Here is a 27,896-nt window from a genome sequence, read left to right on the forward strand (position 1 = left end):
AGATGTCACATTTTTTTCTACATGTTACATAGGAAACCAAACTGAAAACACAGACAGTCACACATTTTAGAAACAGTAACACTGCCAAGTCATATTGATCATGAGTCTCAAAGGTACCCCCTGCCCCCAAATGAGCAAATGTCAACTTTTGTTCTCTTAACAAATTTTATTTGAGACAGGAAATACAAAACATGTCGACATCTACAAAGTCTTAACTGACACATTAATAAGAAATAATGGCACATTAGTGAAAGCACGATTAAACGGCAGTGCTGGGGAAATGTTAAGATCTGCTGTTCACAGTGGGCTGGAGGGAGTTTACACACAGCTCAGTTACATATTTAAACTGAAATGAGTGAATACAGTAAGTTGAAAAGCTGCACATGCAGTGTACAAGCTGACCGTTTTATACATGAAATGATGTCACTGAGACAAACATGGGAACATTGTAACTTACAGTACTGATTGATTAGTTTTCAGTCTGAAGTTATAGTTTGGCACATTAAAACCAGGTATTACAGATAAATTTAAAAAAAAAAAAACAAAAAAAAACCCAACCTGAAATTCTAAAGCCTGGAGGGTTTGCATTAGTTTTAGCTGTTGGTTATACAATAAAGTTTCTAGTCTAACACTTTTAGGAAAACCAGATTTGGTTTACCACATGTATCTATCTCTGTGGTAATATTTATAATTATTGCGTTATCAGGCTGAAGCAAACAGGCACTAATGGTTATTCAGAGGTGAAGGTGATGGGTGAGTGATGAGTAACCAACAGAAAAAACGAGAAGCAAACTATTTGTACCTTTAAGTGAATGAGTTCAAACCCAATAGCAGAATAAATGGAAAATAATGCATTGTAAAGTTTTGACCTGTGAGGTGAAACTCACAGTTTGTATATTATGTAAACACGTGTGTGACGGTAAAACCACTCGGTACCGCTGTCACTGTCAACGCTGAGGATAACAACTAAGAAGGCTAAATAGCAAATAAATGATAATCACCCAGTATTCAAACATCGTCGCCATAACTTGTTTCTTTTTTTACCCACTCCCACAAGGAGACTAGTTTGAATGTGGAGTCTTGAAGAGACAGAGCTGCCAAACAGCCGATGGATGGAAGAATGGAGGGAAGAAGAAGAAGAGGTGGTGGTGGTGTGCACATAGATGATGTGGTTCTGGAAACTGGCTCCTGGTGGGCCTGCAGAGTGGCAGGGCTGGACAACTAAGTGTATGCATGTGTGTGTATGCTTTATGTGTATGTGTGTGCTGGTGGCTTGGGTCACAGTGCTTCCCTTCACCTCCGACCCTTTTAGTCGTCCGACTTCATCTTCATCTGTGCCTGCATCTGCGCGATCATCTCCTGCATGCGTCTCAGCTACAGAAAGAGAAAGAAGATGAAAATAAAACCCCATTGAAGTTTTTTTTCAAGCAGTGACCACTTTCACATCAGTATGTTTCATTTAGTTTGGTCAGATTTAGGCAACCAAACTATCGATATAAACTTATCAGAAGGTCGTGGTCTGGGGTTAAAATACACACATATCTGCTGATTCAGTCAGCCTTTCTTAGAATATCAGCTTGTGGCGAAATGTAATGTGTGACTTCAAGACCTAATGTCTGCTTCAAAGAGTACTTCTCCTATTTCACACACACCCAGAAAATATTCACATATTAACAGAAAAGAAAAAATAAGCCTTTTTTCTCTTTAATAATAAAATATTTTAATTGTTTTAAGCTTAAGAAATTGGAGGACTTTCTCATCTGACAACAGTATAATTCACTCAGTATTTAACTAGGCTAAAGCAGCCAAATAACTGCCATCTGAAACAGCTTACAGAATAACATTTTGTTTACACAAGAAAAAAAAAGTGTTTGTTTAGTCACCATTTAGTCAAATAGAGAGTATTTATATCAGCTATAATGTCAAAAAGCTTAAAAATAAATAAAGCATAAAATCAATGCAAACTAATAAATGAATAATTGCTACATGGTAAACGTTAAAGAGTAAAAAGCACTAAAACAAAGGCAGTACTTAAAACTAACAGTGAGGATGCACTACAGAAGGATCACAGGTGTTCTTATTAAACAGCAGCTCTCCTGTTAATATCTCTCGCCCTCTTGTGGCAGAGCACAGAACTTCAAGCAGTTCAAGCCAGATTATTTTTTCTCAGTAGGTGAAATATGGTTGTTTCCACAGAACTAAGAGACTGAAAAGTCTGCTACTGTATAGTATTATGTTGTCTAAAACAAGGGAAGATGGCATCTTGCTGCAACTGAATTACCTACTTAGAAAGTCTAGTTTAAGCCTCCTGTGGGCTGTTAACTCTACTCCAGCTCTGACTGTAAGGAAAACAAACCCTAAAGTGTCAGAAAATGTATATTTAACCCTAACCGTAAGAATGTATTGAGCTATTTGCTGAATTTGCCTGAAAATTTAAGAAAGACAAATTTGACATTACTGCACATTGAACTGACATTCATACGGTGCATTATCCGATCATTGAATGTGACACAACTCGGAACTCCTAATCAGTTCTCAGTACACAACTACTTCCAAGAACCTCTCATGTAAATAACAATTACTTATTCATTTACTCTGGGACCTTTTAGGAATCTAGGGAGTATCACAGGTCATTGTGATATTTCCTCCCAGCAAAACCTCTCACGACATCTAAACAAATCAGCCAAACAAACGATCCCTCTGGCTTTGTGGCTTCGGCTCCTAACGTTACTGAGGTGGTTCCCACCATAAAAAACACCCAGGCAGGAAGTGATGGCATATCCTGCTTGGAGACATTGTTTACAAACAGCTCTGATTGCACCCCACCTGCTCACTATGGTGCCCTGCTGCAGTAACAGAAAAAGGCCAATCAAAGGCAATCAGGAAACAGGTTATGACCTGATGACATGCAGGCTCAGCAGCCCATAAGGTTAACAATGCATATCGAGTGAAAATAAGAATGTTTTTGCGTTCCAACATACAACCAGACAGAAAAACAGGCTGCTTTCCTGGTTTGCATTTGCAGCTTCTAAAACTGTGGTCATGACCTTTGAAAGCACGTTATGTTACAGTGCTGCAGGCTCAGTGTGATTCTGCATTTATACCTGACTATACACCGAGTGCCAGAGTTGCCCTACTTGAGTCATCAAATCCTCGTGTGCTGTCTGAACACCATGTCAGCCATTTTTCACCCTGAAATATTCTACTGAACTGTTTTCAAGATGAAACGATCAACTGAGCCTTTCTACATTTACAGATTTATGGCTCACAGACATCATGATTTCACTGGGAAATCAAGCTACTTTATGCTTTTTATTTATGCTTTTCATCTGTGTAGTTCTGTTACTTTAACAAAAAAAGAAAAAAGAACAATGATAGAAATCCTTTTTTTAACCTGGAAACACACACATGAAAATATGTTATGAGTGCTGAATTGAAAGCCTGGAACATTGATTTAGTTTGGACAAATGTGAAGCACCGTAAACAGCCTTAGCCTTTAATGTATGAATAAAGTTTCATTTACTTACAAAGGTTTACAGGTCAGATTATTTCTCTTTAAAACTGAACAGGTTTCTATGTAGTTTGCAAAGAAAATGAAAATTTGTATATATACTTGTAATGATGTAAGACTGAAATGTAAGTATTCGCTAAATTATTCACGAGTCTGTGCCTTAAATGAGTAAAGTGAAAAAGCGCCACAGGCTAGTATTTTTTTAATTCGATCTCAGACTGCGGAGGTCTGTGTGTACGGCTATTCACTTTTATTGCTCAAATACACAAATCTGCTCCGTGTGTTTTTACCTCTGCCTCCTTCTGTAGCAGGATCTGGTCCTTATCCAACACCTCCTCATCCACAGCTCTGCAGGACAAATGAAATGATTAATATTATACTCCTTGAATGAAACAGGAATAACTAACGTGTGCTTTGCTATATCAAACAGGATCCCACCTGCCCGCTCTCTTCAGCCTCTCTGAGCGGAAGTTCTCATAATGCAGATCCTGAGTTACCTCTTGGAGGTCTTGCATGTGGGTCCTGCAACAGACAGACACCAATCACATCTTCAAACACTAGAAGGCAGCAGAGCTCAGATTTTAACTTCATCTCTGGCAGCGACAAGCTTAACAGGGCAAAAGTTCTGGTTAGATTTTATAAGACTTTACTTTTCAAATTATAACCAAAGATACTCACACAAGCATGGTGCGCAACTTCAGGAAGTCATTGTGCTCAGGATTCTCCACCTCTACTACACCCCAGGGGTACAGACGACCACGGATCTTCTTCCCCTTCACTTCGATAAGCTGGTTGGAGCCAATGACAGCAAAGGGAATGCTTGCCTGGGAAAGGAAGTCAAATGTTAGTGGACACCCAAAGGCAGAGGAAAGAATATGTGGAAAATAAAGGTATCAGCGAGGAGCAGTTCCAGTGAAGGGAAGCAAAGATGAATGGGAAGAGAATGCTGAACCAGCAGAGGAAAATGGTGGACCTCCTATGGGAAAAGCTGGCATTAGCTGAGTGCCCCTCTCTCACCTTCAGGACTCTAGTCTGCTCCTTGAACTCCTCGTCCTCGTCAGAGTCGGCATCAGGTAGCTGATAAATTTTTATCCCTTGTTCTGCAATCTCATCCAGGATCTGAGAAGTGGAAACAAGAGAAACTGAAAGAAGAGGCCATGCTGTGGCGTCACTGTGATCCTGAACTCTCCCACTGTGATGGGAATCTCAACTTGAGCCCAACAAATGTGCCACTGCAAATACTACAAGACGGGTCAGCTTGACCTTTACCAACAGGGTACTGCAGCAGTCCAGAAAGCCAGATGTCTCATTTGAACAGTAAAATGTTCACATTGTTGCTACCTATGAGGACCATTTCATTTTTATTAAAATCTCTAATCATATATCCTAACTAAAACAAAATAAACTAAAACAACATCAATACAGCTGATAACTGCAGCAGACCATTCCAGCTCGGCATATAGGTACTGTTCATCCAAACACATTTTCTCTGGAAAGACCAATGTCAACTTTTTTTCAGGCTGTCTGTCAGCAGGATTATGGAAAAAGGAAAGCGAAAAATATTTCAATCTTTATGCGGATGCTCTTTTTAGAACGAGCTGACAGAGCATCTGCTCTTAAAGCACCTCTCCAGTCCTGGAGAGTCTCCAAATGGTGCACTGGTTCACAGTACATTCACTGTAAACTGTGAATTATATGTAGAAAATAACAGCCGCTGTCCCATAAACAGAAAGTAAGGAAGCTCTACTGAGTAATAGGAGGGTGTGAGTGAGCACCTGTTGTTGCAGCAGCACATTTAATTAAAGACCCCTGTGGAGGAGAAGGAGTTGAAACAGAAAGGTTAGACAGGTGAAAAAAAAAATAGCCTGTGTGCGCCTCAAACTTCCAAAGAGTCCGAAACAAAGATCTCGCCCTCCTTTATTTCTTCTCTGACCGGTGAAGAAACAAGCTGAAACAAAGGAGCTTTCTTCTCTGCTACCGCTGGGACAGATGTCAGTATTTATTATTGTAAACATCAAAGCTGCATTTTGCTTTTGTGTTCCCGAGAGGAGAATTTTGAAAACGACAATGCAATCTTGTGTAATGGTGCCAAAAAACGTCAAGCGCTGTTTTCCTGACTTTTTGGGGACTTTCAAGTACTATAGTGTATAATAGGATGGTGGTGAGTCAGCCACCAGCCTGGGAAGTGAGTGCAGCTTTTCCTACGGAGTGCAGCTCCTGTTTAAGTCCTTGTTATGGCTGTCGCTTGTTTTCTCAGTGAGCTCTGCGCGCAGTGTATGTGAGATAGTGTGTGCACGGCGGAGAGTCGGGTATTGTTGTGGGCCAGATCTAAAAACAAACAGGCTTTGCAGGACCGAGAGGAGACTGTGACACCAGGCTAGAGCCTCAGTTTCTCCCTCACGTACTCAAACACCAGATTTACAGGGACGTTCTACACGGAGGCTCGATAAACATCACTCTGGTGAGGTAGCACAGACAGAATTTTGGGAAACTATGCACCCAGCGGGAAAATAAACATGTGTGACACAATGACAGGAAAAAAAAAATGAAACAAACAAATCCTGTAAAACAAGTAGATTAGATTAGACACGAATGCAGACGTGATATGTGATAAAACAGAAAGAAATCCAACAAAAAAGTGAACTGAAGAACTGATAAAAACAGAATAACAAATGCAAAGTACAATTAAATATCTACAAACCTGCATCAGTCATTGCGCAAACACAAGTCTGTTGTCTGCCATCATCTGTTTCCAGACCTTGTTAATCCTAAATGGCTGTTTACCTAAATTATTCTGTTCTGTAACATGTGCTTAGCACAGGCTGAGACCTATAATCAAGACCGCTAATGGATCATGCGATTTCAAAACCACCACTCGCTCCAAATACCTGTTGTCTCCTGCCGATTTACTGTACACAATGTAGGCCTTAATCCCCAACGCTACACCAGCCTCTCCTTCTCGTAATTGAGTGTTTTAGTTGGCACGGGGATATTGGCAGTGGGAACCAAGTTAACTTTATGACCATCATGTCAGGCCATAATACGCCACACACTTCCACCCCACTGTTGTGATTGGCTTTAGTGGTTTGTTCGAAGCTGTCGGAGCGGCATACAAACAATTCAACTCCAGACTCTGCCTGAGCATTAATTAGAAAAGGAAGCCAACAATTTATCGGTTTACATCTCTGGCTTACATCACAGAATATGAAGTGATGTTTGTAGAAAGACTCCATCATGCTGGGCAGATCTGAGTCCAGTGTGAGGGTATGATATGAAATGGTACTGTTAGGTTTGAAGATAGGTTAGAAATAGGACAAACGGCAGGTGAGTCATGCCAGACGTGTATTTACAGAGAAAAGCTGGTATCACTCAGTTCTTGAAATAGGAGTATGAAATATACTGTAACAGTTATGTACAGCCCAAATATAGCATACCCGCAGGTCTATACATAGATATAATTACACAGGGTGTAGTGGTGGGAGATGTGACTAAGCACTTTTTCAACTGCAAAGCAGGTTGAGCCAACACCTCCAATCATAAAGAAACAAGATGCAAACCCATCATTAGAGGGATTCCACATTCATCTCTTAACCTGCCGAGGGAAAAATATTTTCAGGATTTGTTCATTCTCATAAGCTAAGCAAAAAAAGAATATGAATGACTCAAACACCTGCCAAGCTATGAACAAACATCACTGGAAGGAAACAAACACCAGCCAAAGAAAAGAACACAGAAACAAAAAACGGGGATTGTGGTGATCACTGTAGTACTGACATTCAACAGGTGACTGCATGCACAAGCAAACACTCCCAACTATTAAAGGCTTTTTTCGTGTGATTGCTGAGGATAGAGCTGAGTCTCTTGGTTTGGTCTGATTTGTATCCAATAAAGTCAAACTGTGGAATGGAACAATACTTGGAAGGAGAAACATGGCGCAAAGTACTCTTGGGAACTCAACAATGCAGACATAGAAGAATAACATTACAGAAAGCCAAAAAGGATTAAAAAAAAACTGCATTTCAATTCCAATCAACCGTGACCAAGTAAGAATCGTAAGACTAAAGACCAGACCAAGAGCACTTTCAATAAGGTTTATGTAACCTTAAAGATGCATGCCAGCTTCTTCAAGGGAGCTATGGGAATAAAACAATGCATCCCTGCCAGTAGAAGCAGGACATCCGAGCAGCTTTCAAACCTTCTTTCATACCAGAAACTCCTTAAACCTTATGATGCACTATTCCAATTTCTTCATTAGAGACTGAGAGAAACCGAACAGATTTGTTAAGACTGACCCACATGGAGGGTCGCTGCTTGTTATGAGATTAAAGGACAGGGGTCCCTTTTTTCCAAGGCTGAAGACATTATTAAAGGAAAATCCACAGTGTGCCTCTTGTAAGACTCCAGTAGGTCCAACTGTGTGTAAACTACTGCTTGCTCTACACCTTATAAAGCCATGCACTTACTTTAATGTTTAATTTTTACTTTTCTGAAGGCAAGAGCTAATATAGGAGTACTGTAAAGGTTTTCAAAGGTCAACTGGAACTAAAACTGGCATTGGTATTTAGCGGTTCATTTTAATAGTAAAAAAAATGTTAGAACCAAGGTGAAAATTGTCAATGCATTGTTATTTGGCAACCAACTTTTATTTCACCATCTTTGTATACTGGTGCCACTATACAAATTTGGTTAATACGTTACAACCTTATATAAGAGATGCTTGAAGCAAAGACTTTAAAATATTTTTTTTTAATTAAAAAAATAAAAAGGGCATTTAATGCAAATGTAATCAGTAAATGCGTTAAAAGATGAGCTATAGCTGGATTTTCATACTGGATAAACAAATATTATGGTCAAAAACACATTTTCTGTTAATGTGTTTCAAGTCACAGTGAATCTCATGAAAAATAGAGTACTGATGGGTCTGATGATGGATTCCTACTTTCTGCGTGACAAAAAAGGAGAAATATGAGCAAGCAGCAATATAGTCTTACAAAAAATAAAAGGGACAGTACTGTTAAACAACACCATGATAAAAATGGTCAAAAAGCTGTCTAGAAAGGTATGACCCCTTAAGACTTTTCCAAACTCATAACAAGACTTCTGATTCTCTCTCACAAAATCAAAGCACGTAGCTTTTAATGAAATATGTCAACAAATATTGACACTTGTTAGAGAGTACTGAACTTGTTGTATCTTTGTAAATAACATTCCAGAAAACACATTTCACATACCTTCACATATAAACCTACTATTTAGCTTCCAAATACAACCTCAAGACACATGAGACCGAACACTTTTGTCTTGCAAGGAAACGCCTTTCAGCTAACCGGCTCTCTCCTGCCTGCAGGGAGTCTGAGGGGGTGAAGGAGCCCCAACAATACCTGATCTGAGGGGGTCGGAGGGGGATTTAGATCTCATACCAGCCATCTAACCAAACACACACACACACACACGCACGCACGCACGCACGCACACACACACACCTAAGTGCTAACATACTGTGTTCAACTGGTATAATCTGGCGTTAGTAGCAGGAACAGAGCTTGTATGTTACGTGCATGGAGCCTTGTAGCTCAAGGAGGTCAGTGATTCACCAAAGTAAAAGAACAACAACAAGACAGGTTAAAAAAAAGCCATTGTGACCAGACAATCTACAGACTAAATCCCCCAGAAAGTTCCCTTAAAAGTACAAAACTAATTGTGACACACAGCAGCACCAGTAGAACACCACAACACACAGAAACACTATCTAGAAATATTTTGTTGGTCCAGATTTGAATGTTTTTAAAGTGAGGTACTGATGTAAAGTACAAAGGAAGTCCTACAATCACAGTACCACGAAGGTATCGTATGAGTAGTAATGAACAAACAAACACACAGCCACCCACACTCCTATTGTCTGGGCTAAGCATTAGTACAGTTAAGACCACCCACCTTTCCTTTGATCAAAGAGCATAAAGAGAGATACAATTGAGCCATTCACGTAATCTTGTATTTATGTGAGATTTAAAAGAGGACAGCCACAAACCAAGTTTTGTGACTTTATTTGCTAATCAAAAGGGACTCAACAGCTTCAAGTGACTCATCAGCAGTAAGCCAAAGTCCAGAAATGATCTTTTCAGATTTGTAATGCTACAGTTGACCCACACTTTCTTCACTTAAAAGCAATTAATCGTGTATAACAGAGTTGTGTGTTCCATGAGACAAAAGGCCTATTTATTATTTTAAAATCTTTGGAGATGGGGAACGTTCCCTGGCACAATGACCAAAGGAGGGCATAAAAATAAATATATCACCCTGTTTGAAACACTGGAAGGAAAAGGATCAAGCACAAGCTGATCAGGGCTTGACACAAGGAACTTGCAATCACCCCCATAATCTCACTGATAAGGTACCAGTCTAAGCCTGCACCAGTGTTGGTTACTTGAAAAAAGTAATCAGTAACTAATTACTGATTACTTCCCCCAAAAAGTAATCCTGTGACTTTACTTTTGAAAATAAGTAATTAGTAATTACTTACTTTTTTTAAAAAATGATTTACAACCTGAATAGGTAATAAAGCAATAGATCTTTCAGCCCAATTCTACTTTTTCTGCATAATTCATCATATAAAATGTAATCAAATGAAAAAGTCTCTTTTTGAAACTTGTTTTATTAGTTTTAATCTTTTAACTTTATGCATCAAGCAAACATTAAATTATATGCAGCATTCTCTGACTGGCAGAAATTTGTTTCTGTGCTTACACTCACTCTTTCAAATAGATGCAAGTAAAACACAGCAGAAAATAAATAAAATCAAAGACTCAGTGGTCCTGTTGCTCTATTTTCACCTGTATAGCAGGACTGGGGCAGGCGGAGGTTTGCCCTGGTGCAGGTGTGTCGTAGCGGTCAGTGGAAGGATCTGGGAGTTTCACATTCCCGTGGCAGCGCACTGTTGGTGCTTGCTCGGAAGTTTAGGGGTTTTTTTTCGCTGTAAAAATAAGTTTTCTTCCCACGCAGTGAACAGCGAATGCTAATGTTTTTGTCACTTTTTACGGAATCAAACTCAAAGTAAGGTCAGTACTTCCACGCCTTAAACACTGCACGGTCATATGCGCTCCTGCACTCGATATATTATCCTTTGTTGATCTGCACACAGCTGTTGCCACGAATGTCGCACTGGCTTACGTCATTGTCATGAGACACTCTCGCGCAAAAAAAAAAAAAAATCATGGTTTTAGTAACGCAGCGTGCTTACGGGAAAGTAACAGTAATCAAATGACCTTTTTTGCAATAGTAATCCCTTACTTTACTCGTTACTTGAAAAAAGTAATTGGATTACAGTAAGGCCCATCTCTGGCCTGCACAATAAGAATTTAAACTGAAGCTCATCAGGAAACTCCCACAAACTACATATCATTAATCATGTGCGTATAATTACCTCAAAAATATGAGGTAATATCCTAGAGTAACATATCTGACTACTAATCATGCTTTGATTTTGCCATTTAACTAAACTTGGTTCAAATTATTAAAATTAGAGAGAAAGTTTAACGCAAAAAAAAGAAAAGGAGGTGAACAAGTTAGGTATGATCACTATTTATGCATTTTTGTATTGAATTTATTCAATAATTCATTTTTTTAATGTATTATTTTCTTTTGCCTTTATTTTGGTGATATTTAATTTTACACGTTTTACAAAAAGAATCGGTGTAAAAAGCTGCAGCTTCAGCCTTTTCAGTCAACTATGTGGATTCTTTCAGTTTAGGTAAATTTTTTGTTCTCAATGTTTATTTAATCGGGTTTCTGTGTCTGGTTTCTGTCACTTTAAAAAAATATATATTAATAGTGATGCAAATAAAAACAGTCATTATTATTACCGACTGTGTCGACACTGGTAACGTGCACCAGTGGAGAGCTTATTCACAAAGTAGGAGTATGGCGGAGGAGTTGGGGACATGGTAGTAAGTAACAAAATGCTGTGCGAACAAGGGCAAACAGAAAGATAAGGAGAAGAAAGAAGAGGAGACGAGGAAGACTTGAAAAAGAGGCTGCGGTATTGTTTGCAGTCTACAGGCTTGCGCGAGAACAGCAGAGGAGCTGGGTTCTCTGGCCTTCACTGACCTGTGACTTTAGTCTTTACACAAAAGGAAAGAAGGCTCACACAGTCGCAATCAGTTTAATACAACTTTCTTACGCCTTTGCCTATAGCAAAGGCATCCTTATCCACTCTTTTACCTTTTAGTGCAAATTCCTCACACTTTAAATATGCTGATCACTTCCAAAAATCACAGACTGGGATCTTAGATGTTTTCCCTTTGTTCTGGGCAGTGTTTGTTTTAGGCACATTTAATCAAAGCATGAAAACAACACAGAGCGACTCGTAATTTGCTTGAGAGAGGTAATTCGTCAGTGCAAGCAGCTGGCCCAGTTTTTAGTTACATTCACATAAATCTTGGATTTGTATTAGTCTTTTAAGCTTCCTCTCTTCCTCAATTTTATACAAAAAAGGTGGTTGTTGAAATCAGTCAATTTTCGTGTTGTAGCTACAGAAGGGAAAAAATAGAAATATGCACTCTATTTTTTTAGATCTTTACTCTTTTTTTGCTCATCTGGATTTCACTTTAAACCAGCTGTGTACCATCCTCTTCACTCAAACAGAAAACAACCAGTAAAGCACTTTCAGACTAAATCCCCACACAGGATATGACTTTAGGGACCCAGACTGAGAGGATCAGACCCTCAATATACCCTCCTCAGGGCAAGTTATGAGCTAGAGACCACGATGACTCTGGTGAAGGAAATTGGCATTAGAACAAGCGTAAAAAAAAGAAAAAAGAAAAAAAGAGGACACAAAGATGAAGGGCGAGAAAATAATAGGCTGATGGGGGAAGCACTGCCAGGAAGGGAAGAACTGGTTAAAACGCAGGCAAATGACGAGTGGTTCCGGTGAACGCTTGTTCAATTTGTTCTTTGAGCCTGAGCTGTACTACTTGTGTCTTGTCAGTGGAACAGTCTTGACACGTTGCAGGAAATTTATATTGTTCTATACAAGCTGTTTCCCACTAATAATAGGGGAAAGGACTGTACGAGCCTTTGAGGGAGGGGAAACAAATTCTCCGAGCGGTGAGAAACTGCTCTCCAAAAAACAAACTAATAAATTGTGTGGGAGAAACACTGGAGGTTATCAATCATTCTCCAGCATTCAGCTTTCTGGCAGGTTCTTGGCTGATAGTGCTCTGACCTCAAAGGAAGGCCTTGGTGCCATACTGTACAGGACTGTACAGCAGGAGTCAGGCACGTATACCTAAGAGCCACTTGAACTTATCTGATCAACCCAACAAATACTCCCGTCCATTTTCCCGAGAGACACTTAATAGAGATTAATGGACATTACCATGGCACGTCAAACTTCTAAACATGCAAAAAACCAGATTACTGGGTCAGATATGTGAAATATCCTGAATTCATTGTAAATTAGTCAGCCATCATTTTCATTCCAACATAATTTCCTATGTAAAGAGTGATGAAAAGTTCTGCTGCCCAATTTCATTTTGAACAATTTTGGACCATTTTACTGTCCCTTTGACTATTTGAAGAAGAACGTTTGCGATTTCACCAGAACTGCCAAACTTGTACAGAGTAAACATCAAGTCCTGTGTCAATCTGAACTGACTTTGATGGCAATGATCCCACCACCAAGTAGGACTTTCAGGGAAAATAAAAGGGTTGAGCATCTGAAAGCAGATGCGCTGGGAGCTGAAAAGGAGGCAACATCGAAGTGCATAGAGCCCACATTGAAATCAGGTATGGTTTTTGTTTTTTTTTTATGGGCAAAGATGTGGAAGTTCTTGATCTCACCCAGTATATGATTCATTTTAATGTAACTCAAAATGCTGGAAAGCAGCAGTAGAGTTTATGTGCTTCCACTTTCTAAAAGGAGTCTCTTGTTCACTGGTTCATCTTTTTACTTCAACAGTTAAATCAGTACAATTCTGTTCAACTTCAGCTGTGTTGTAATATGTATTTTCTTTTTTATTTAAAGACCAAAGATTGTAATACTGACACTAAAAAGTGCAGCTTTGCGATCATCAAAGTAGGGCATCCTTGTATATATGAAATACACAAAACCCACATAGAAGCGCCAAAGCAGTTTAGTCATTTATACAAGGACGGAGATAAAAGTTGTACATGCCCAGATTGTAAACAAACAAGAGTCAGTACGAATAATATACATTCCCAAGAGCCACATGGTGCCATTTTTAAATGTAGGGAAGATAGCTCATCATCATCGTCGTCGTTTATTTATATAGCACTTTAAAAGCACACCTGGTAGACCAAAGTGCTGTACAATACAAATATAAATATAGTAATAAAATAGCAAAAACCAGACATAGCAATAAAATTAATGAAAATGTCAGTTACCCACAGAGCCAGGGAATAAAAATAGGTTTTTAATCTGGACTTAAAAACTGGCACTGATGTAGCTTGTCTAATATGGAGAGGAGGTTATTCCAAAGCATCGGAGCTGCAACAGAGAATGGTCAGTCTCCTCTAAGTTTCAGCCGTGACTTAGGGACTGAAAGCAACAGCTTCTCAGCTGACCGAAGCGAACGAATGGGGACATTGGCCTCAACAAATCAGACAAATAAACAGGTGCCAGACCATTTATAGATTTAAAAACCAATAACAGGACTTTAAAACAGATCCTAAATTCAATTGGAGGCCAATGTAGAGAGGCCAAAACCGGTGGTCGAATTTCCTTCTGCCAGTTAAAAATTGTGCCGCAGTATTTTGCACTAGTTGCAAGCGTGACAAAGTGCCCTGCCCAACCCCTATCAAAAGAGAATTGCAATAATCTAAACGTGAAGTAATAAAGGCATGAATAACACTTTCCAAGTCACGCTTGGAAAGAAAGGGCTTAACCTTCGATAAACGTCTGAGGTGATAGAATGCTGATTTTACCAACCCGTTTACATGACCATCAAAGGTAAGTGCAGAATCAATTTTTACTCCGAGATTTGTTATCGAACTCTTTAAATGGAAGTCAAAGCGGCAAGATCAACATCTGGAGCGTCAGAAACACGATTTGGGACAAATAAGATCGCTTCCGTCTTACGATCATTAAAATGTAAAACGTTTTTTGCCACCATGCTTTAACATCACTAAGGCAGTCAAGCAGAGGTCGACTTGGGAGACTATCGGAATGACTAAAAGGTAAATAAAGCTGGCAGTCATCTGCAAGTAGATGGAATGACACTATGTTTTTGAAATATTGCGCCAAGAGGCAAAAGATACAGTGCAAACAATAATGGCCCAAGAATAGATCCCTGTGGCACACCCCAAAGCAGAGGGGCCACAGGGGATGAAGCCGACCCCAACTTAACACAAAAGGTCCTGTTTGAGAGATAAGATTTTAACCACAACAGTGCTGAACCAGAAATTCCCACACAGTGCTGTAAGCGGGAGATCAGCAAATCGTGATCCATTGTGTCGAATACAGCAGTCATGTCCAAGAAGACCAGCACTGCATATTTACCATGGTCTGTCGCTATCAGAACATCATTCATAACTTTTACGAGGGCTGTCTCCGTACTGTGAAATGGCTTAAAGCCGGACTGAAAGATTTCCGACAATTGAGAGTCATTCAAATAGTCCATCAACTGAGTATAAACAATCCTTTCCAGGATCTTACTAAGAAAGGGAAGTGTGAAAGGGAATGTGTCTAAAATTTTACATGACTGAACTGTCAAAGCCTGGTTTCTTAAGTAAAGGATGTATGACTGCATGCTTAAGCTCCTTAGGTACTTGACCAGACAAAAGACTAGTATTAATAATGTTCGGAATGTGTGGTCTGATGGTAGGAAATACCTTTTTGAGAAAACGGGGAGGAACGTCATTTGGAGAGCCACATGGGATTAGCTGACTAATCCTCTATATTTCCTGTTTTCTTCATCGCTTTAGATGTTATAGATCTTATTGGGTGTGGGTATGCGTGAGTTTGACAGTTTTGTTAAACTCTGCAGCTAATTGCTGCTCATTGTACAGTCGGAATTGTCTGTTAAGGGAACACTTAGCAGAGCATGTGAACAAACTGAAAGTTTAGCTGAAAAGAGGTCAGATCAGAGTGATACTGTTACAGTATTTCCTTAGAGTCCCTTGTCCCTTATTATTTCTCACTTCACTTCTCCTGGCTAAACTTTTATAGTAAAGGGAGAAAAATACACACAAAATTAAACAAAAGTTGAGCCAAAACTCTGATAAAGACAGCTGACCTGCTGAAGGCTGGCAGCTGGAGCAAAAAGCCAAAAAGCTTGGGGGTTTCCTTCAGCTTGAGGTGGGGGTCAGCAGTGGCAGGAAACATGGTATTTTTATTCTTAACTGCCAAAGGAACAGACTTGAGATTTGAGTTGCAGTTAAGTGCAGTTACTGAGTTTTCATGTGCGCCCACTGTTAAATCCTGCTGTCTCAGTGAGTACAAGAAGAAATGTCCTGAATGACCAACTGTAACCTGCAATTTGCTAAGATACTGCATCGGTGATTTCAAGAAATTTAACAGCCCAGGATTCTAACAAAACAGATTGGCTGTTTGGGAGAACAAAGCAGAGCTGGACTCCGGTCAGCCGATCAGCCTGACGCCTGCCAGACCACCGGCTCCGAGACCTGAATGAGAAGCAGGTGGGAGGTCTGGGCATCTGGGGAAGGTGAGGAGACAGGCTGACTTTCAATTAAAGAGGGCTGACAGAAAAAAAGTTATTAGCAACTGAGGCACAATATGCTTTTTTACCAGGCTGCAAAGAGAGGGTCTTTTTCTCACTTAATCATTTCAAATACAAAAAGTGCTAAAGTTCAAAAATTATTTCTGATGTAACTTCTCAGTCTGAGGCAACATCTTTACATTAAAATCAATTAATTATATAAAACCAGAGAAAATGACATTATCGACCAACTAGTTCCAATTTTCTCTGAATTGAGACAAAAAGTACAGAAATAAGGAATACTCAAGTTGTCTCACAGATATAAAAAAGGAAATAAGACAAGGAAAGACGAGGAAAATCCTCCTAAATCATGTTAAGCAAGACGTTATCAGCTGAACACACTGCTGTGAAGTGTGTGTGATGAGCGGTACTACAATGTCCTTCCCCTGTGGACAGCAGGAAGCTGAGAAGCGTGCAGGCAGGCAGGCAGGCAGACACTTGGGTCAGGTCCAAGAGGAAGTATCTGGGACATGTTGAAACTGGATGAAATGTGCTTCATCTAAATTATATACAACAAACTTTCCTCAGTCCATCCCTCCTACTGTTTCCTTTCTTGGTTTGTCCCTCCCTTTACTTTGAAACTGGTGATTTCATCAGAAACGCAAAAACTTAAAGCCGTTCATCAGCGCAATCACAGGGAGAAGTGCACGAGTGCTTTCTCACACGAACACAAAGAGGTGTGACATGCTAAGCTGCCATTATAGACAGATAAGCTATATAATACTGTTTTGTTCCATTCTATGATTATAAGCCACTTTCTAATGGCGTACACATATATCTGCTAATTGGATTAACAGTGTCTTTAGTAAGTGGCATTTGGGCTTTGTGGTAGTATTTGAATAAAGATGATTACATGTGGTGTATACACCAGAAAACAGACATCTTAGGATTGAAATTATGTGTCTGTGGGTGTAAAATCAAACCCACCCTCCTCTTCAGGCGATCCCTCTCCTTCAGAGTCAGTGTGTCAGCCTTGGCAATGACTGGGACTATATTGACTTTGCTGTGGATGGCCTTCATAAACTCCACATCCAGTGGTTTTAGACTGAGAAAGAAGGAAGAACAAAGAGGGCAATTAGGACACAGTGAAAAACTGTTTTGAAATGACAAAAATGATAAAATTGGACAAGGAATGACTGCCTTTCAGAGCATATGACAGTACTGAGAAACAAAGCAGAACTGAAATGTGTAAAAGGAACTCAAGTTAATCAAAAATGCTAATGCTAAAGATGTCATAAACAGCAAGAGTTGTGTAGTTTTGAAATACCCAAATTAAGGAAGTTCTGTTTTAGAACCACCAAACATGATTAAAAGTAGTGTGTTAAGTACAAGTCAGCTCATTTCTGGTGTCTTTAGTGTTGTGTCTGTGCTTATTTACCCATGTCCAAATGGAGAAATGAAGTAGAAGCAGCAATGCACTCTGTTGTCCACTATGTGTCTTCGATTCAGCCCACTCTCATCATGGAGGTATCGTTCAAATTGATTGTCGATGTACTGGATGATGGTCTTAAAACTGAAATCAAATACAGAACATCCCGTCCCCCCAAAAAACATTTATCTGCACCAGTAAGGAATTTGTTAGTTTTAATACACAACTTATTTTCACTCCAAGTTAGATTTTCTCATACACAAAGAGCAGGTTAGAGCTGTAAAACACCTGTCATTAGGTTAGAAGGGTCAAAGTGAAGAAATAGTTTCTCAGAATAAGGCCAGGACATACTTCCACTGAATCGAACACACAGGATGATATAGATCTTCAGAAACCTGCTTTAACTCCCACAAAAACCCTTTAGAGTGTAGTTTTACATATCAGGCAATAGATCACTGATATTATAAATCCTCCCGGTTTATGATTGAATGAATGGGTCATTTCCAGTTGAAGGGGTTTATGTCCCTGTAAGAGCTGGAAATTCAATGGAATCAACTTAAAATGAAAGGTTTTGTTGCTGTAATTGGCACACCATCTCAACCTCCCTAACAACAGCAGTGTTACTTTTTAAAAAAAGGAAAGGAGGAAAGCAGCCATTTTCACACCATCTGTTTCTGACTCATAAGATAAAAAAATGTAGCTGATGGGTGCAGTTTTATATCTTCTAGCCAAACAGTCAAATATGAAAATCAACTTGTAGAATGAACATCATTCCTATTTCTATCAGTGTTAAACAAAGCAACCAAACATACATAACGTTAATGTTTAAATCATACTATTCCATCAGGTTTTAACTTTTACCTCTTTACCTTCTCTCAGTTCAGTAGTCTAAACTAGCGGTCCCCAACCCCCGGACCGGCACCGGTCCATGAGTCGTTTGGTACCGGGATATGAGAGTTGTGAAATTTATGGTTTTCAGGGTTTTTGATTGTTTTTTATCGTTATTTTTTATCATTTTTATCGTTAACTCTGTTTCCCTGGGTCTTTTCCCATGTGTTATGAATAAATCTTCCTTTTTTTTGGTACCAGTACTGGTTTTATTTTGTTGTATTTATCCGCGACACCTTAAAGGCCGGTCCGTGAAAATACTGTCGGACATGAACCAGTCCGTGGCGCAAAAAAGGTAGGGGACGACTGGTCTAAACTGTTGTCTGAAATTTACTCTTCGTCTTTAATTTCTAAATAGCTCTTAAAATTTGGTTTCATTTACATACCATTTAATATTCATAATCTAAATGCTAAAAAAGTGCCACACAAATCTTGCAGAAAGAAATGAAAGGTAAGTGAAGAAACGTTTCCTTTTATTAAGTGTGGAGTTGTTATGAAGAGGACCCAAGAATGTAGAAATACAGCTATGCCAGCACAATTAACAAGAAACGTATCCTGGACAGAGAGCCCACGTTGACAGTAGGACGCCCCACAAGTAAGCACACATACTGACACATTACAGACGCATACACACATAATAGGAGACACGGAGAATGCAGGGGGAGGAGAGGTAAGAAATAAGGAGCCTGAGACAAAACTTGGAAAAAAAGGTGCATCGGGGACAGGTGGGGAGGATAGGAGATCACGCTGCACACGTCTCAAGTTGTTCTAACTCCCCCACAACAACAAAAAAAACATAACAAAAACACACCAGTCCTGGCTGTTGATGGCATCGCCGTATCCAGGAGTGTCAACTACAGTGAGACGAAGCTTCACTCCCCTTTCTTCGATCTCCACTGTTGATGCCTCAATCTGCACTGTCCGCTCAATCTTCTCTGTTAAAACAAATCATAAGAAAAATTACACCAGATTTGCCCCAAACCGCCGGTTTTGCCATATAAGAGAGATATGTGTTTTCTGAACTGTGAGGGCCTGGATAATTGTTTTCAAGCTAGAGCCCAAGTCCTAATCTAAGTCAAGTCATAAGTAGGGCAGGGTCACATTTTGAGACTGCAGCATTCTCAGCATTCCACTTGAAATAACACTTTGCTGGAGACATTGCAGTAGGCCTTTTTTAATATTAAAGTGTGCATGAGTGTGTGTGTGTGTGTGTGTGTGTGTGTGTGTGTGTGTGTGTGTGTGTGTGCGTGCATGTATGGGAGTGTGTGGACATACCTGCAGCACCAGGGATGTAACGTTCAGGGTAGAGATCAGTGAGAAACAGGCTGTTTATCAATGTGGATTTGCCCAAACCAGACTCCCCTGAAAAATAGAGACTAAACTATAAATCTGTACTTTCAAGAGAAAACATATGGAGTACTTCAAACTTTTTCTGGTATGCCCACTTTGAAACTTGAGCACTCGATCACTCACCTACAACCATGAGGGTAAATTCAAACCCTTTTTTCACTGATTTCCGGTGCACTTGGTTAGGCAGGTTAGCAAACCCTACATAACCTGCAGCATCTGGAAACTGTAGCACAAGAAAAACAAATAGGATCAGAAACTACAAAAAATAAGCTGCAAACTAGTCAGAAGTATATGTGATGTTTTGCATTTAGGCGATAGCATAGTATAAGTATATTACATGACATTTTTCTGCTTATTTCTTTCATCTGATAAATCCTCTAAACAACTCCTGCCTCATCATTTTATGAAGTCTAGGTGTACAGTTGAAGTGTATAAGAGAGAGATTGATGATGATACATATCACTGAGAAACTTTAAACACACAATAAAGCCAAGCCATGAAACAGTTGCATTTAAACAGGATATCCTCTGTGGATGCTTGTGAAGGCGTGTGTGTTAGAGATTACAAGTACCATGGCCCTTAATTACCAGATCCTTATTAGAAAACCACCCACCAAAAATCTGTCATAGTTTAATCTAAACTGTGATGTGAGGAAATTTCTGACATTTACTCACCTTTCCTTTCTCTCCAGACTGAGACATCGCTACTGTTTATGTGATGTCTGTCAAGCCTGTAGGAGGGGGAAAAAAAAGAGTGGTAAATGACATGTCCCGCTGCGACCCATTGTAATGATTCAGATAACTTTTATGCATCATAAATATCTATTCAGTTGAGCAATACATATATGTACACACACACACACACAACTTTTCACTCTGTAAAAGTTGTATCCAGCAAATTAATAATAACATTTTGTGTAGCCTATAAGCTCAACGAGGCCTTTGTTTTTCCTTATGTTTTAAAATTTTATTGCTGTTGTGACTTACACTCTTATGGTTAAATCAGTTGTTCAAGTTTAAGCCTGAAAAAACACTGATATCTGTTAAACCACCATAAAATAAGTGACATATTTATACTGGATTTATGCTGCACAGCTGAAAAAACACCCATTTGACTTGAGTCTGCTTCAATTTTCTTATGAAAAACAAACTGTAAAAAAAATAAATAAATAAATCAACCAAATCATGAATGTAATCATTTAGTTTAAAATACTAATATAAATTTAAAAACATTATTTTGTGGAAAGCAACTGAAACAACTTTTTGAATAGAATAATTCATTGATGTTTTCAAGGTTTTAGAGCTGTGCTGTCACATTGATTTGTAGGATCCTAATAACCTCAGAGAGCTACAAAGAAAAGTGGCAAAAAAAACCTGTAGCAACAGCAAAAACTTTGATATTTGACTATTTATTTTTATACAATTAGAAAAATGCTACATTTATACCTTATATCTTTGCAAAAAGACCAAAACATGTAGTCCAAGTTCAGATGCCGATGGCCACACCATTGTTAACACTATCACTCTCACTGCAGAGGTTATCAAATCTGCACAAGTAACTTCCCAGACTCTCATTAAGCTGTTACAGTATTGCCTGCTCATTGCTCCTGGCTCTCCCTGGCAGACGACAGAGCAACAGCCTCATTTGATAAATTCGCTACATAATGAGTGAGCAGGAAGAACAGGCTCCATTTTATCACCAACACACTGGGACTTGACAGGTGGAGTGTGATAAGCATTAGAAAGAGGCAGGCTCCTGTGTGTTGCCAAACGGAGATGCACTCTGGTTATGTAATCTTTGCTGGTGGAAAGACGTGGCATGGGAACCTGATTTGACCGTGGCATTTGACAAACACATTTGTGGTCACCTGGGGAACCATTTCACGCTGTTAAATGTATTAGATGGTAGTTGGGAGTAGTCTGTATCTAGATCAAAGTGGGCAGCGATCTGTCCTGCTGACAGGGTGGTTTCACCAAGCACACAAGGAGAACAATGGCTGTTTATCCCTTTCGTTCCTGAAGCCTTTCCTATATAGGGCAGCTGGGCTTACAGAGAAGGGGAAACACGTGCCTGAACCCTGAAGACATTTTAAGACCAACCGCATGCAGGACAGTAAGGGGGGAGACTCAACCCATTTAGAATGGAGCAGTGCTGAATTAAGGTAAAGGGGCAATCCAAGTGATCAGAGACCATATGAGGCCTTGTCCTTAAATTCATCAACTTTAAAGCAATCTCCATGGAAACCTTGAGTCCCTGGATTCATGTGGATGTTAATTGGATGAGTGCCATCTACACAAACATTGTCGCCAACCAAGCACTCAACAATAACACTCCCTGATGACAACAGCCTCCTCCCTGCTGTCATACCACATCTCTGAAATTGCTTGAATTACACTATAAAGAACCAGAAACCTGAATCCAGCCTCCAGTTCCCAGATACCAATCCAACCCATCTATGCAGCCTAGTTTCTGTTAGTTTAATTTCTGGGCCATAAAGAAAGGTAATTCTGTTAAAGCACAGAATGAGATGACAAACCAAAGACTTATGCTGCCGCCGACCCTCCAACATCTTTACACAGACTTTGTGGGTCTCAATTAGGACACTAATAAAAACATAACCAATGACTCAAGGCACCAACATTAAAAGACACCATGTATACTCACACAATGGTGAGATGAATACACCCTCTAATATAATTGCATCATGTAATGCTTTGGAATGAGAAAGGATGACCTGAACAAGCTAAAGATTCAAAGATTCCAACCTACACTTTTGAGTTCCCAAGGATCTACTCTTTCAGACACAGAGGGCAAACCAAAATCTCCCATTGGCCAAGCCCTGGTGGATCAGAGCTACTCTGGCTGCACCGGATGAATAAATACAAAATTAAATAAGTGGTTATAATAATCAAATCCATGACAGAATTTTGCTCAAGTCACCACTAAATACAGAGTGAAGAATTTGGAAACAGAAAACCACCTGCTTCTTGTTATTTTTGCAAGTACTGTTAAAAATAAAAAGTGTTTCAGAAATTTGAATACATTAGGAGGACAGGAAAATTTAATAGACAGCCAATCAGCAGCCATACATCCTGAAAGAGTAGCAATATATTCAAGAATTCAGAAACGTTACCCTCATAGTGGCGCAAAGCATCAAAGTCAGTGAATGCAGCTTTCTGACCAAGACTGGTAGTGTTAGAATATCAGCGTCCTTTTTTTTTTTCCTAAGGAGGCTACTGAGAGCTAACCACTTTTACTAAGGTTTTAGTCTCAGAAACTGCATGACAGGACAGCCAGCACATTGTGGAAACATAAATATTGCTGGCACAGTGCTGCCATGTTTGGAGTATGTACACATCACCCACAGTTTGAGGAAGGTTGAGCAAATCCCAATAGACACTACACACACTAAACACCGGGTGGGTGACACCATGGTTACACTCTATGGTCACAACTCATGACCTACAAAATCATTTGTTTCAGGCCTAAAAACACAACAAAGGCTGTTATTAATGTGTTTTTACAGTTAATGAGTATCTGAGTTAAAGCAGCAGCCCACACAAGTGCATTCAGTTGTGTTGCACACATACACACACTCTAAGTGTTATTCTTCTTCAGGCTCTGTGGGAACCAGCATTAGACCAGCAGCAGATTAATTAAACTGGTCCAATATCTCAGTTGTAATCTCTCAAAGACAACACTACAGGACAGACAGGCGGGAGGCACACTTCAATAATACGCTCTTAATAATGGCCATTTAATCGGCCAGGCTGCTGAGCTGCTTACATACACATACACACTGGCATTAGTGGGCCAGACATGGGGGAGATTAAACAGTTAGGGCCAAAAGGGAAAAATGCCACCTTAGAAAGCCAAAGTTGTTGGCATGTAATGCATTTACAGTTGATTTATTGGCTGGAGTGAAGCCACGAAGGACCAGCAATGCTAGAAGAACTATTCACCTTCCCTGACAGGCAGTGTCAAAGGTCTGCAGACTCGCTCTTCTTGGATTAAGGCCTCTCTGAACTTATTGAAAAAGATGAAACAATGATTTAACAATGTGGAGACTTTATGAAGTCAGTGGCATAACTACAAAAATGGTAAATTACTGGCAACTGATCAAAGCAACAGGAACCTCGGAGCAGCTGAGCATAATAAAGTGATGTTTGGCAAAAGACCTCCACACGTAGACAATACAACACACAGAGAAGGGGGCTTGACTGTAATTAAGCAGCCCTTGGGGGTCTGAAGGTAGGAATGGTGGGCCAAAGTGGTGTAATAAAGACATGACACAGACTTTTAAGCTGTGGTTTTGGAAACACTTAAAAATATGAGCCCACAGAGAGGAAAAAAAGCCACAATTGGCGGAATAAGAAAGCCTTTCGACCACAGGCAAACCACCAGGACTGTTCATAACACACACAGAGTTTAAAGCTAGCTTAGGATGATTTATGACAATGAGGACAACATAGGAAATTACTGAAAACAAGTGGGAGCCATTCAGTAACAAAATATTATCTTTATAATACTCACAGCTGCTGTACACTGGTGCACAGTTAAAGGTGCAGGTAATATAACCTGTTCATTTCCATGCTCATTTCCTCCCATTAAACCTCCATAATAATATTTGTAGAAAGCCTTTTATCAAATCACAACACAAATTCCACACTGACTGATTGTAAAGTGCATTCATTTTTAAAATTTATTTCAAAAACATCACACTGCAAAACTACTTTCTCCAACATCAGAAAGCACTAATCTTCTCTATAGTTGTCTTACAATATACTCAGCCAATATTAGTCAATCAAAGATCTGTCTCTATACATAATATGCATAAAAACATCATGTAGAAAAAGATGTTTGGGTTCATTTAGAACTGTTGTAATTTTTCATCTCCATCTGCAGCGGAGCATAATTACAGCCACAGGCCTTGGGGGTCGGTGTCCTGCAGGTTTTAGATCTCACCCTGGGTCAACACAACTGAATCAAATGATTGGTTCATTACCAGGCCTGAACTGGAGGTAATTTAGCCATTTAAATCAGCTGTGTTAAATCAAGGACACATCTAAAACCTGCAGGACACCGGCCCTCGAGGCCTGGAGTTCGACACCTGTGGTATGAAAGATGGATGCAACTCCTGTAATGCCACCAACATAAAGTCACGAAGTCCTGTTAGGAAGCTTTGATGTTTTGAAACTGGAAGTTAATTGGCTAATAGCTTGAAAATTGCAAGGCTAATCCTCCTTTCTGACACTTAAAATCATCAAAATTAAAATTCTCTCTGTGTTTACTTAGGCCCATTTTCCCATAGACTACTGTAGGACTGATGTTTATCGGAAGTCTTTTTGACAGCCAACTACAATCAAGGGAAACTAACAGGCCTGCTGACATTTAGAAATGCTGCAGGTTTAAGGCTTCATTTTTCACACTCAAAAGGTTTGCTTCTATTTCATACAACTGGTGGTGTAAAGTCATGCTGTGTATTCAAGGCAAGTTTCTAACTAGCTGTACATATAAAACAAACTGAAGAAACAACGTTTATTCTGGGTTTCAGCAACACAAAATAAAGAATATCTTAATAAATGCAAGAATAAAACAAAAACCTCATCCAGATAAGCCTAAGCTTATGGATAACATGGGTAAATTAAACATATGCCCTCAATATTTGAAACTTGAGGCATTCTTAATAATAATTTTTTTTAAAAGTCAGGGATGGGGGACTCCACACCTCAAGTGCCGGTGTCCTGCAGGTTTTAGATATCACCCTGAGTCAACACACCTCAATCAAATGATTAGTTAATTACCAGAAAATAAGGAAAGGTATAGGTTACTTTAAAAACTTATAAACAAAATGTTTGTATTAATGTGGCAATCCACATTGATATAATTTGCTTATAATTTGTTTTGGTAACAAGACAACATTACTGGGTCAACTTATTATCTTCAAAAATGTGTCTGTTTAACTTTACATCAGTGTGTTTGGCAGTGTAGAAACTGCTAAAACTGTGTTCTGTTTATTTTTGTTCTGTTTTACTATTCAAATGGATCTTTTTTAGGACATTTCAAAAAGACATTATTGCAAAAAAATTCACATTATGTAAAAACAAAAATCACATTTTGACACAAGTCCAGCTTAATTGAAAAGTATCCTATATTTCACATCAGCAGTACCCACAGTCCATTTGGCTCTGCTGGTGTGAATGAAGCTTTGCCTTTCCATTCACACCACAGCACAAAATGATCGGAAACATCCCTGTGTAGTTTCAAACAAACGTGATCCCTGTTGGACTGTGTTAGTGAGATAAAGTCGGAGGAAGGGGAAAGGTCAGAGAAAGGTGAAGGTGCTTGATTTGAGCCATGGGGCGTCTTTCATTACGGGAAGATGTTGTTCTTTTAATATCAAATTGATCTCTGTTCAGCTGGCCATAAAACCTACTTGTTTTCTGTAGTAAGGGGCAGCTGCCGCCTTGAGATTACAGCTTGCAGAGTCTGCCATAGTGCTCACCACTTAACAAGAAAGGAAGTGAAATATGCATGTTTTCACTGAGTCCAAAACACAACAAAGATGGATGACAATTCTTCAATAGTGGCCCTCAGCCACATCTTAGACAGACACATAATGAGAATGTGTTATCGTTTCCCTCTGTTATTGTTAAAGATGTCTGGAGGCAAAATTTACTTTTGTGGAAATGTGCTTTATAACCAAAGGTCATGGAATAATCGCATGTTAGAAAGCAAGTGCAGAGGTCAGGAAGGGTACACAAGAGGAATCTGGAGCAAAGTTCTTTAATGGTGCTGATTTATGAATTGATTAAGCCTGGTGAAGTGTAGCAAGCTTCCCAGTAGTTGGGCCATGGGGCAATAAATGAGCTCAAAGCAGTGGGTAGCGCAGCTGTTTTTCAAAACATGAAGAAGGGGAAGTGTTTATTTGGACAGTTGTGTCAAATAATGAAGGAGAATTTAATATAATGCTTTAGTCACTGGCCAGGGGGAGTCTGAAACGTGTGTGAAGGCCTCAGTGTCTGTAACAGTCAGATGTCCACCACACCCAGTCTGTCAGACACTCACAGAGTTTTCCAAATATCTGCTACTGGGACAATGACTTTGCAATTTGCCTGTACCCAGCTTAAGTAAACACAGTAGTTCCTTAAATAGTTTCCTCTTTAAAAACTTGCTCGATAAACCAACGTTGGGTCTACAAAAGCGATGAAACTGTGTTACATGTCAAACTTTAGCATTCAACAGTTGCTACCGCGGCTGGTGTCATATTGCCAGCTAGTCTTCAAACTGATTGTCCGGTTTGTCTCCCTTAGGGTTCCATCGACTAGTCGCTACACTGTTTAAAGTTAAAAATCTATATATCATAATAACAGCAAACAACCGAGCAGTACCTTACCTGTCCGTACCTTTGAAATGCTATTAATCCACCGGAGCGTTTCGTCTCTCTCTGCTGTCCCAGCCCAGGAAGGGAGACCCGGAAACCGCTTCCCTGAGTCCGCCCTCGTCCCAGTGTCTTTTCGTTACCAACGGCTACCGTACAGCGCCACTGACGCCATTTCGGCTCAACTGCTAGAAAGGCGTAAGTAGGAATGTATCATTAGGCAGAACCAATATGGTTACTTCAGCGGAACAGTTTCTTTGGTACTTTACCTTGTAACGGTTTTTCTTTCTGCCGTGGAAACCGTTAAATATACAACTCTGCGATAGAAGTTGTGACTATCTTATTAAAAATGTTATAATGTTTCCCAAGAATCCGCCGAATTATGTAATCTTATGTTAACGATGAGAGAGTCGCTTAATTTATCTCAAAGTGGGTAAATTCTGTTAAACAAAAAAAGCTAAACAAAGTTACAGGCTAACAAAATAAGTAGAACTCAAAAAATAAAATTCAATACGAGAAAAGAAATATCTCAATAAAGTAAAAAACAAAAAAACAAAACGAATTTGAAATAAAAGTAAATTAAATACAATAAAGCAAAAATAAGAATCTATTCAAATAAATAATTTTTTTAGCATTTAAATTTGGAATTAAATTGACATT

General features: G+C 39.4%; 1 protein-coding gene across 2 annotated transcripts; it reads right to left on the reverse strand.

The window, feature by feature from the left end:
• Positions 1 to 146: 146 nt before the first annotated feature.
• zgc:63587 (uncharacterized protein LOC393431 homolog) lies at positions 147 to 27,420 on the reverse strand. 2 transcript variants are annotated; one of them, XM_040051130.1, is made up of 12 exons: positions 27,262 to 27,420; positions 20,530 to 20,585; positions 19,979 to 20,078; positions 19,781 to 19,867; positions 19,317 to 19,440; positions 17,627 to 17,761; positions 17,176 to 17,293; positions 4,529 to 4,630; positions 4,190 to 4,335; positions 3,950 to 4,033; positions 3,802 to 3,859; positions 147 to 1,374 (listed from the first exon to the last, which is right to left on the reverse strand). In XM_040051130.1, exons 2-12 carry the CDS (start codon positions 20,554 to 20,556, stop codon positions 1,309 to 1,311), a joined length of 1,047 nt encoding a protein of 348 aa, XP_039907064.1. In that variant the 5' UTR covers positions 20,557 to 20,585; positions 27,262 to 27,420; the 3' UTR covers positions 147 to 1,308. The 2 variants fall into 2 exon arrangements, with proteins under 2 accessions (XP_039907064.1, XP_039907063.1); XM_040051129.1 differs by having other exon boundaries at positions 27,252 to 27,420.
• Between the last annotated feature and the right edge of the window lie 476 nt (positions 27,421 to 27,896).

Source organism: Simochromis diagramma, unplaced genomic scaffold (genome assembly GCF_900408965.1).
Source record: "Simochromis diagramma unplaced genomic scaffold, fSimDia1.1 OVJJ01000131.1, whole genome shotgun sequence".
NCBI lineage: Eukaryota > Metazoa > Chordata > Actinopteri > Cichliformes > Cichlidae > Simochromis > Simochromis diagramma.

Excerpts from the sequence above, each read along its gene's own strand:
- zgc:63587 (XM_040051130.1), bottom strand. The coding sequence starts at position 20,556 with ATGTCTCAGTCTGGAGAGAAAGGAAAG. Across the intron at positions 20,079-20,529 it reads AGTCTGGAGAGAAAGGAAAG|TTTCCAGATGCTGCAGGTTA; the intron begins GTGAGTAAATGT and ends CTTGTGCTACAG. Across the intron at positions 19,441-19,780 it reads TTACATCCCTGGTGCTGCAG|AGAAGATTGAGCGGACAGTG; the intron begins GTATGTCCACAC and ends TTGTTTTAACAG.